The sequence below is a fragment of the Sinocyclocheilus rhinocerous genome, unplaced genomic scaffold, assembly GCF_001515625.1.
Source record: "Sinocyclocheilus rhinocerous isolate Xijiao unplaced genomic scaffold, SAMN03320098_v1.1 scaffold45, whole genome shotgun sequence".
Classification (NCBI taxonomy): Eukaryota; Metazoa; Chordata; class Actinopteri; order Cypriniformes; family Cyprinidae; genus Sinocyclocheilus; species Sinocyclocheilus rhinocerous.
In genome coordinates, this window is record NW_015632734.1 from 1,448,972 (window position 1) to 1,460,534 (window position 11,563).

General features: G+C 38.0%; 1 protein-coding gene across 1 annotated transcript; it reads right to left on the reverse strand.

Annotated features, from left to right (window-relative positions):
• Positions 1-372: 372 nt before the first annotated feature.
• Positions 373-11,556, reverse strand: lnpa (limb and neural patterns a). Its single transcript, XM_016556073.1, has 13 exons — positions 11,417-11,556; positions 10,048-10,145; positions 9,136-9,177; positions 7,349-7,536; positions 7,180-7,238; positions 7,010-7,050; positions 6,122-6,205; positions 5,987-6,038; positions 4,866-5,051; positions 3,932-4,037; positions 2,498-2,568; positions 2,129-2,284; positions 373-555 (listed from the first exon to the last, which is right to left on the reverse strand). Exons 2-13 carry the CDS (start codon positions 10,072-10,074, stop codon positions 392-394), a joined length of 1,176 nt encoding a protein of 391 aa, XP_016411559.1. The 5' UTR covers positions 10,075-10,145; positions 11,417-11,556; the 3' UTR covers positions 373-391.
• Positions 11,557-11,563: the final 7 nt, after the last annotated feature.

The following is an 11,563-nucleotide window of genomic DNA, read 5'->3' on the forward strand; positions in this document are numbered from 1 at the left end:
CTATTTCGGCCGAGCACACAGATGCTCTCTCACGCTCACTTGAGCAGGGCCACTTAACCATTCAAGTGGCATATCCACTGACCGGCAATCTCTCGACACAAATAACACTAGCTACGACCAATAACTACACATCTCTACCTGCAGAACCATGACACCTTCACTCTCAAGCCCAGAAAATAACAGATTTTTAAAAAGAAAAGCTGCTGACATTTTTAACAGAAAAAGTGGTTTTATTTTACATGGGACGGGTCAGTGCAGAATGCATGGGTCCCAAAAAGGCCTACAATGGCATTAATACCTGAAAGCTTGTGTGATACTGCATTAAATAAGCACATACATACACACACACAAGATGAACAGACAGGTTCATATTGGCAAACCCTCTCTCACTCTACTCCACTTCCATGGCGGACACATCGTGCTCGCCGTCTGATTTGTCAGAGAGGCTGGTGAGGGGATCTGGGTCTCCTGGCTTCTTCTCCTCTAAGAGGCTCTCTTCTGCTTGCTGCTCTCCAGGTTCTGCTTTCACATGCTCTGGACTGGCTACTTTACCCTCTAATGAACAAACAAAAGGAGTGCTTGTTAGCAAGATTCAATTCACTGTGAAAAGAGGCATATAATTGGATTTTCATGCACAAAATAAATACAACATAGCTAGATCTAAATTTAGAGAATCGTTATGTATCCCATCATGCCCTAAAAGTGCTCTCTGTTGAAGCATTAAGGCACTACAGACAACAATATGACTTTCTGTAAAGCTGCTTTGATCCTGTGTGCACTGTGAAAAGCGCTACAAGTCATTTTGATTTGTAAACCACAGTGATATTTGTGGAATATTATTACAACTTTAAACAACTGTTTTCTATTTGAATATATTTTTTAAAAGTATTTCTGTGATCAAAGCTGAGTTTTCAGCATCATTACTCCAGTCTTCAGTGTCACATGATCCTTCGGAAATAATTCTAATATGCTGGTTTGCTGCTCAACAAACATTTCTTATTAATGTTTTATTATATTATCAATGTTGAAAAATTTGTGCTGCTCAATACTGCTGTAAAAAATATTTCAGGATTCTTTGATGAACAAAGTTATTTAAAATAGAATTTTAGTTATTTAGAATATAATTTTTACTGCTACTTCAATTTAATTTAAGGTTTCAATGTAATAATTTCTTATATATATGACCTCAAATATTTGAACAGTAGTGTGTACATATAAGGGACAATAAACAGTCAGCCAATTATTAAAATCATAAGATAAAGGCTAGAGTTATCAGAATGTACAAAGTTCAAAATTATTACAACACTTAAAAATACCATTCATATAAAGACAAGACTATTCACTACAAATCAGACAGAAGGGGAAAAAAACTCAAATTAAATACATTTAAGGTCACGCTTTATTTTAAGGTCCAATTCTCGCTATTAACAAACCATTAACTACGACCTTTGCCTCAAACTTAATTAATAGTTATTAAGGTCGTTGTTAAATTTAGGCATTGGGTGGGATTAGGGATGTAGAATATGGTCATGCAGAATATGTGCTTAAGTACTAATAAATAGCCAATATGTTAATAATAGCCATAGTCTAATAAGAAACTAGTTAATAGTGAGAATTGGTCCCTATACTAAAGTGTTAAAAAACAAAATTTTAATTTTTACATTAAAAAGGACACTAAATTCCAGAATGAAGATGCATAATTGAACACACACACACACACTCAATGTATCATCAGTCATCACTTGCTATTGACTGAGCACATAATAAGAGAAGAAACAGCAAGACAGGAGAGAAAGTGTGTGTGTGTGTGTGTGTGTGTGTGTAAGGTAGAGACACCGGGTAAAGCCCTACTAACTAGGCAGCACTGTGGGGGGGGATATAAGACTCTAACGCCTTTAATCACCTCACAGATCTGCTCTCAGCACATCAGCAAATGTCCTCTCAGAGGGCACGAGCAGCAGGGACTCACACACACACACACACACACACACACAATAGACCTGCAGTAAACAAACCCAGCCCTTCAAAAATCATCCTTTAATACCGCGCACAAGTCCTCCGAATATCAGGAGCATCTAAACATCATCTCCTCCTGCTGCTCAGATGAACTCTGGTGGAGATCTGGTACCTGGGGCAGGTGGAGAGCTAGACAGGTCTGTCTCCATGGCAACAGCAGGGGGGTCTTGGCTCATCTTGGTTTCTGCAGCGAATTCTGGGAGACGCGGGGCCTGGGGACGTGTCTTCTGGGCCGGGTTCAGGAAATAACAGTAGGCACATCTGAATGCTAAAACAAGCGATAAAAAACAAACTCATCTCATCTGAATGATCCTCAGACACATGAACATGAAAATAAACATGCAGCACATTAATGATTTGTGAACGCATCAGAGGGATGATGTGTTCGCACTTGTTTACATTCAAAAAAGTCCTCTTCTGGTTTAAAGAGCTCAGTGACTTTCTGAAGAGTCAAAGCACTACATTTTTCTCTCAAACTCACCAATATATTCAAACTCCTCCTTTAAAGCCATGCCATTATGAGACGAACACTGCTGGCATATCAGAGCGTATCTGCAATAAAAAGAGAGAAATTATTTAAACTGAAAAGCTTAAAAAATTGTGTTGGTTAAGTCTAAGGACGAAAGAAACCACATGGCATTAAAACCATATTCACACTCTTAAAGGGGTCATATGATGCGATTTCAAGTTTTCCTTTCTCTTTGGAGTGTTACTCCTCCTTTAAAGCCATGCCATTATGAGACGAACACTGCTGGCATATCAGAGCGTATCTGCAATAAAAAGAGAGAAATTATTTAAACTGAAAAGCTTAAAAAAAAAAACAAGTCTAAGGATGTAAGAGACCACATGACATAAAAATTGACCATATTTGTATTCTTTACAGATGTTACTGGTCTGATAAATCTAGCTTAGCCTTCACAACTCAAAGCTTCAAACACGTCCATCCAGACAATTTACTCAAACTAAACCGCAAAACAGCTCACCAAGGCTGCATTTATTTTATATAAAAAAAAAATAAAAATAAAAAAAAACAGTAAACCCGTAATACTGTAAAATATTTGCACATTTTACCCAACTGTCTTCTATTTTAATATATTGTAAAATGTAATTTATTCCTGTGATGCAGAGCTTAATATGTTCATGGAAACGGTAATAAATTTTTTCTTTGATGAAGAGAAAATTCAAAAGAACAGCATTTATTAGAAATAGAAATCATTTGCAACACTATAAATGTCTTTACTGTCACTTTTGATCAATTCAATGCATCCATGATGAATAGAAGTATGAATTTCTTCAATTCATCGTTAGAATGATTTCTGAAGGATCATGTGACACTAAAAATATTTTTTTTTTTTTTTAAATAAATTCCTTCTGATCCAATTAATGCATCCTTGCTAAATAAAATTTTGTATAGTAGTATATATTATTTTAAAGAAAGAAAGGTTTTCTTAACCTTCAAATGTAAGCATTTATTAATCAGCCCCATTATAAAAAAAAAACAATGTAATTTTTTTTCCATGCGTTTTATTTCATGCCAGGCAAAATAAAAGTTTGATCGTTTAGGCAAGAACCAGTACACATCTCAATAATAATAGCGTTTTATATATATATATATATATAGTATTTATTAATATAAACCCTGATAAGAAAAGGCCTGAGAAACAATGTTTTACTTGCAAATGTATCTCATTACGGAAGCTGAAATGCATTCCAAATTTTTCAGGTTTTCTTATTTATTTTTATTTTTTATTCAATATGTAATACAACCAAACTGATATTTATTCTCTGAGCTTGGCTGAACTGAAGCTGAACTTCTCTGTATTATATGGTGATCTTTCTTTTTCAGAAATCACATCACACCTTGATTTTGCTCAGTGTAAAGACATAAATCATGATTTCACAACAGACCATTCACCTGTTCTGAGGTCCATCACCCACTAGGTACTCAATGACCCTGTCCATGGCACCTCGCTCTCTGGGGAGGACGGGTCTGGCCAGCGGAGGACCTGGAGGGTGCATTCCTGCGAACACACACACACACACACACACACGTGTCAGTGCGCTTCTCAGACATGTGACGGCATCTGTGGCTCAGTGCTGCATGGCCGATGATGAATGATAAGAGGGACAGCTTTTAATAACGACACTAATATGGACCTCCCTCCTCATGCCCGCTGTGATCCACACTCATAATTAATATAATTTAACATCAAGAGCAATCATAGCGAGAAGACTGGTCATTTCTGCCAGACTTGGCGTAGTCAGGAATCCCTGCTGCTTACTCATTTACCGGCATATGGAGACGCTGCAGTGGACCAAGGTGCTTTTCACTTCCACTTACTTCCTAAAGGTGTTTGCTTGAACAGGACCCAGAACTGTTTGCACACAGCAGGGCCTGTGTCACCTGTCAGTCACTGCTAGCAGATGTTTGTAGTCGACTGCATGGGGATAAATAAAATAGCGCTATCCATCCAAAAGATAAAGACTGCGACTGCTCCTGCAGCATTAGTTTTGCACTATTAAAACATTTATTAATATTCTGAATTAGCATTTACTTTTATATTTTCAGATTTCATTTTAAATGTTAATTTAAGTTTTAGTAATTTTGCTAGGCATTTGTCGTTTTTGTTTCTTGTATTTCTATACAGTTTTAAATCATTCTATTTCATCTTTGGTCATTTTAATTCTTCAACTTTCAGTTAGTTGCCAAGGCAACATTTTTTTATTTGTTTATGACTGGTCAGTTTTGTCCCTTAAACAACATTACAGATCTGTGATGAAAAACCATTAACAGCCCTTCTATGACAAGAAAAGTCAATCAGATGTTTAGTGAGGGACATGAGACGCACCCATCGCTGGGCCAGGCGTGCCAGCCGGGGTTCCAGGCCTCCGGATCAGACCATGTGGGGTTGATGTAGACAGACCTTTTTCAGGTGGCCCTCCCGGGGCAGAAAGTGGAGTGGGGGGGGCCGAGGGGGCAGGAACGGGTGGAGGACGTCCAGTAGGACGAGGGGTCACATGCCGCTGACGCAGCTCTGAGAAGGAAATGACATGATTCTGACAGTGAAATATGAAAACTGATAAGCTGAAGTCTACATCTGGGATTGCTAACCCCACAGCCCCAATTGGGGTGATCTAGAGTAGAGCCCGACCGATATGGGTTTTTTGGGGCCGATACCGATACCGATATTAGGGAGTAAAAAAAGGCCGATATAGATATATCGGTCGATATTTTTTGTGTATATTATAGTACAGTACCAGTCAAAAGTTTGGACACTTTCCCATTCGTGTGTCCAAACATTTGACAGAATGCTGTTGCCTGAACAAGAGACCTCCTTACTGAAGTTAAAGTGTTGGCTGGTGTCACTATCTTGCGAAAACCACCCGTAACTCCCGAACCCCGGGGGCTATCGACACGGGGGTGGCGTTATCCGTTCTGTAAAAAAAAAAATTTATATCGGCGGCATATTAGCCGATACCGATATATCGGCAACAGACTCATATCGGCCAATAATATCGCCTAAACGATATATCGGTCGGGCTCTAATCTAGAGACTGGAAAGATTACTCAAATCATTTTGTTTTATAACACAGAAACCTGCCGTTTCAAAGTCGACTCTGATGTTGCTGGCTTTTCTTTCATCAGCAAGAATTATTTATTTATTTATTCACTTTTTAACGCCATGCCAGCACCAAGGTTATTTTCATGGCGATCTCTGAATAAATTATACAAGGTATACAATTAACAAAAGGTTCTAAAAGACATTTCAGATGTACACTAGACAAAAATTCTAAAATGCATTCTGGTGATACATTTTTAAATTTCATCAGCAGGAAAGAACACGTATTAAAGATACTACAACAAGTTATTGCATTCTGATGAAAGATTGAAAAAAAATTTTTTATAAGAATGACATGAACATGGGTCAACTGTGAGTTGATGAGAGGGGGAACAGATTTCATTGCTCACCTTGGCCTTGTCTTGGAGTCGCAGGTGGGCCAATGGGTTGAGCCTCTATCTCCTTCAGAGAAAACCAAACACAAACATTAATATTTGCACATTTAATGGAGTCATTTGTAGATTTCATTATAATAAGGTACCTACAAGCTTTTTCTTAGAGTCAGGGTCAAACCGTTCCAGAATCAGCTTGGCATTTTTGTAGGTTTCAGTTTCCATTACCTGCTCAAGCTGTTTGAGAAAATATTACAAATCACATAATCACAATTACATTAAACAGTGATACCAATTGATTGGCATTAAATACTGAAGACACATATTGTTATGAATAAAAAAAAAACCTTTCCAATTTATAAAAATCCATCAAGTCCAAGTCAAATGAAGGAACTAGACCTGCTGCTTATATCTGGGTTTAAAAGCTGAAAGAAACTCTTCTGTTTAGTTGTATTTCAAAACTTAATTTCAGGGAAAAAGCAAATAGTGCTAATTATTTAACTTTAATGAATAGAATAATTACAAGCCCTACTCCGATAATGGGGAGTGTGAAAATCCATCAGCTGTAATTATTGAAAGTTATTAGACATGACAGTGGATGACAAGCAATTTCTCAGATTTATTTCCTCCCATCACTAAACACTATTAATTTAAAGACAAGTCGTTAGCCAAGCACTTTACCAAGTAAAGTCTCTTTGCCAATTACCCGCTGTCTCCATTGATTTCAGATTATTTATTAGGAGCAGAAATTATCTCTTTCTCTCACTGACAGCAGAGGGCCACAATATGACAAAAGGAAAACAGGACGTTGTTGTGCTAACATTAGCATACGGCTAACTAGCTCACAGGGGAAGATGGGAGCACACGGTCTGCGTGGAATTACTAACTCGCTCAAATTAAAAGGTCCTAACATATGAGAGAGAGCGCCTCCACTCTCTATACAGTTGTGAAAACAGACAGAAAAAAGACACAAACTAGGCCAAAATGAACTACACAACAGGAAGTGACATTCAAAGACAGACACTGCTACTGATTACTCACTATTTTCTTCTTCTCTGCTTTCAGCTCTTCTAATTTTTCATCTAAGATGCAAAAAATTAAAAGAAGAGAAAAATGAATGTGTAGATACGATTAATATTACTGGCTCATCATAATAGACTGACCTCATAATGAAATCAAACATAAAATCAAGTTCAGTAAGAATTTCTTACTGTTTCTCTCCATTCGTCTGTTGTATAAAACAATCAGCAGTTTCCTCAGCAGCCAAACTCTGCAAACGGGAAAAGAAACTCATTTATAAAGTCATCATGATAATTTGGATATTCATGCATATCAATCTTCTATCAGTCTGAATTAAAAAACTGAACTAAAAGTACTTACAACAGAGGAAATACCAAGAATGGTGACGCCACTATTAATTTCCCTATCATCCGCTCTGGGATGTACCACACATAGACGACTGTACAGGCTATCAAGTACAGCAGGGCTGAGTACAACAGCAGTCTGTAAACCCATAACTTCAGCTGCTTCTGGTTCTTCTCTCTGTATTCCTCAAGGGCCTGGACATCCTGAGGGAGATCAATTAAAACACTCCATAAAAACTCCATAAGGCCAGGAATTAGTAAGTTGCATTCAAACAGCAGTAGAAACACTGCTCAGATATGGAGTATAATTCATATTTAATTACATTTCTACCAAAATTACAACAAAAATAACACATTATCTCTTTAAAATCGTACCTAGTACTGAATACTAAGCCAAAAGTTAAAATATATTTCAGAAAAATGGCAATTGATAAAACTGTGTGTATACAAGTGCTGTCAGTAGAATGCGCAGACATTCAGGGGTATGTTTTCAGCAGGATCAGGTCAAATAAAAGCATGCTTGATAGCTTAAGGACACCAAATTACTGTAAAACTTTAAAATATCGTGCAGCATACAGAAAGTATGGAAGGAACAGTTGTTTTGTCCAAACTTGAATCAAATCCCCATGACCTAAATACCTAAGGCAGAACTTGAGAGACAGGCTCTAATCAGAATCCGCAAAAATTTAATTTAAAGGCAGAGTAAGTGATTTCTGGTAGCCAATGTTGATATTTGAAATCACCAAAACAAACACGCCCCTACCCCAAAAGGGTCTTGCCCCTATTTTGATAGCTCCGCCCCACATATACGTACGCAACCCAGGCAACGATTAGTTCTGTGAAACAAAGCAAAACCAATGTTACACTGTGTCTACGGACGTGAGCGGCGCGGCGCGGCGCAACAAATCCCCGACAGAAAACTGCTGCCGGGTTCTATTTATGACGTGCTGACACATTTCAAATGGTTTTCAACGGTCGTTTGATCGCGTCTAGTGTAGGCAGACTTTAGCTGTTGTAGACACGGTGTTACTCACCTATTGAGAAGAAACAAAGCAACCTCGGCATCTGATCGCAGGCCTCCGCTCCTTGAGTTCTCTCCAGCGCTGGAAAGCTGATCCGATATTTACACGGGTCCTACTTCTTGCCTTATCGTTCCGCAGACGTTTTCCTCTTTTGTTTTTTATCCACCATCTCTATCTTGCTGTCGCTCGGCTCGGCTAATGTCCGTCCCATGCACTGAACGCGCTCTCCTCCATATCACGAGTAGACACGCCCCTTATTGCTGATTGGCTACAAGTTTGTTTTGCTATTCGGCCCGAATCAGTTTTCTAAAGTGTTTTTGAAAAATCACATACCCTGCCTTTAAAGTGCGTACTGATCTAATCTTGTCAAGATACAAATCAGGTCAAACGTGTTTAATTCACATTTTGAAGTCACAATTAGAAGTCTTTGGTTCTAAACAGTAAATATACAACAGAGTTATTTGCGCAATACTCAAGCTCTAAGATATGGCAACTGAACAGACCTCTCTCATTGAGGTAGTACTGTATAACCCCAATCCTAAAATATCTAATGACAGTTACACAGTGCCTTACTGCAGCAGACATTTGTGTCTGTCTGTAACCTTGTGTTATTCTGAGTCACAACTGAACCTAAAATAGATAGATAAATAAATACATAAATAAATAAATATACCAGTTCAAACATTACCATGGCCTAATTGCACAAGGACACCTTCAATGTCAGAAAAGTATAACAGACAGAATGAGTGATGTCAGGAAATGGTTGAGTGTAGTTTTATACCTTATCAAGGCCCTCCAAGACCTCTACAGTGGTTGGCTTTGCCTATGGATGGATACAGTACAGTTAGTAACAATGAAGCAAGCTGGGAGGAGGTACAAATGTACAAAATTGCGAAGTTTCTCTATTTAGATTTCTACAGTATATAGCATGTTATATTAATATCAAATCACACTCTTAATTATGAAACTTTTGAAGGAATAGTTCACCCAAAAATTAGAAACTGCTGTAAATTTACTCACCATCATGCCATGCAAGACTAGCATTACATCACTTGTTCAGCAATGGATGCTCTGCAGTGAATGGGTGCCGTCAGAATGAGAGTCCAAACAGCGGATAAAAACTTCTTGTGAAAATCAAGCATCAAAAGCAGTCCATAAAAGATATAATCAAATATGTCCGTGGATTTTGATGCAGGATGTGATTTTGATGGACATTTTCACTGGAGGAAGCGTTATTATGGATTACAGACTTCTATTTTGGCCACAAAGTTAAAACACATTAACAATACATGTGTTTCTTCCAAACATGCAGCTTTTTCCTTCAAGACTACTTGGATTATTGTGATGTTTTTATCAGCTGTTTGGACTCTCATTCTGACGGCACCCATTCACTGCAGAGGATCCTTTGGTGAGCAAGTGATGCAATGCTACATTTCTACAAATCTTATGAAGAAACAAACTCAACTACATCTTGGATGCCCTTAGGCGGAGTAAACTTTCAGTTAATTTTCATTTTTGGGTGATCTATTCCTTTAAGGCTTTGTAGCATTCAAGAAAGACAACAGCACACCATACGTCTGTGTGACATTTCTATCAAACCACTATAAAATCAAATTGCAGATGTTAACATTAATATTGAAACACAGCCAAAGTGCACATCCTAAGTGTAGTTGAGTGACTGAAGCACATTTACCCTCCACCGAGACACCACAGCCCCCATCTTGTGAGGGCAGTCCTTCTCTCTAAGCCTGGGTTCTGTTACTCTTGCTACTCCACACCAAAGCCAGACACCTGTTCACAATAAAGGCAACAGTTTCTTTCAACAATAACAATACTTAAGTTACAAACAAGATCATGATAGATGTTTTCCACTTGGGAAAACACATGGATTAGAGAATGGATTATAAAACCTCAGTAGGATTTCATTTACAAAAATTTGGATGCTCAAGTCACATTTATTAAAAGTGTGTATGTCTTCAAACAAATGCTACTTGAGTTTTTCCTCAGAACCAAATTAATTTTATGATCCATTTGATTTTTTTAGTGGATTTTTTAGTTCTCCTCAAACTCACACAGGTGTCTAATCACATGAACCTGCAACATGACCCACTAATGTTTCAATACTTTTAGTCTTAGTATATCTATTGCTTGGTCATTTCAAACCAAACAAACTTCTTTTTCAACAAATGCTTTGCTTTAAGAGTGTATCTGTGCGATCTTACTTTACAATAAATACCACTCAATTTACGTTTTGTTTTCTGTTGCAATGACATTTGACATTCAGAAATTATGGATTAAAATGCATGTGCAAACGCTTTCAGATCCCACTGTATCTCACACATGCAGGGTTAGATGCATGAGATCAGTGATATCAAATATCTCCACAGCTCACACAAAATCTGGAGGCTCTGAAAAGTAACAAGACACTCCTCTATTTTAAACTGCAGAGTGCTCAAGAGCTCAGATAGTGGGCCCACACAAACTTGTTTGAAGAGTGGATAGCGGTGCGAAAAACTGCTGGAAGCACCAATTAAAGTCATTTTATGTATAGCTTTATTCAGCCTCACCCTTCCAGCTTGGAATGCGGTTTAACATGAAAAACAAAATTCGAACTCTTATATTCCAGGAAAAGTCAGGTCGAGTGTGATTAAAACTACTACTTTACTTTTAAAAAATAAATAAAAATAAAATAAAATAAAAAAAGGATTCGCACGATATTCTTGAAACAATGATAATCAGGAAGACGTTAATGTAGAAAAAAAACTTCCCGAGTTAATAATCTCATTCTGTCCGCTAAAACATTGCGCTTTATGTTTTAGCATAGCATAGATTTTCCGACAGATTATGTTTCCTTAATCTATAATATCAGGAATGCTTTAACGTTCAATGCAGATCTAAAAAGACTGACTTTGAGAAAATCTACCCCGCTGCTGTCAGCTGATACAGCGGACACGATTAGACGACATGTTGTGCTCTCTGTCACGCACGCCCTGTTATACAGCGTTATTGTGCATAAACACGCCGAAAACCGACACAACAAGAGAGCATTGAGGATGCCTTACCCCTGAATATAAGATATTATCCAGAAGAGACTCGCGTTATTATTCCTGTACTTCCACAGCATACGTCATCACAGTGCTCCCACAACCCCGCGCGGCACGGTCCTCCTCTACTTCAGCGCTCTGTCACGTGCTCAAGCACTTGCTCTC

What these genes read in the sequence shown, in the direction of transcription:
- lnpa (XM_016556073.1), bottom strand. Translation starts at nt 10,074, where the DNA reads ATGGGGGCTGTGGTGTCTCGGTGGAGG. An exon ending in AAGCAGAGAAGAAGAAAATA is followed by an intron (nt 6,206 to 7,009) that starts GTGAGTAATCAG and finishes TTTCTCAAACAG; the next exon opens with CTTGAGCAGGTAATGGAAAC. An exon ending in GGAGGAGTTTGAATATATTG is followed by an intron (nt 2,285 to 2,497) that starts GTGAGTTTGAGA and finishes CGCTTGTTTTAG; the next exon opens with CATTCAGATGTGCCTACTGT.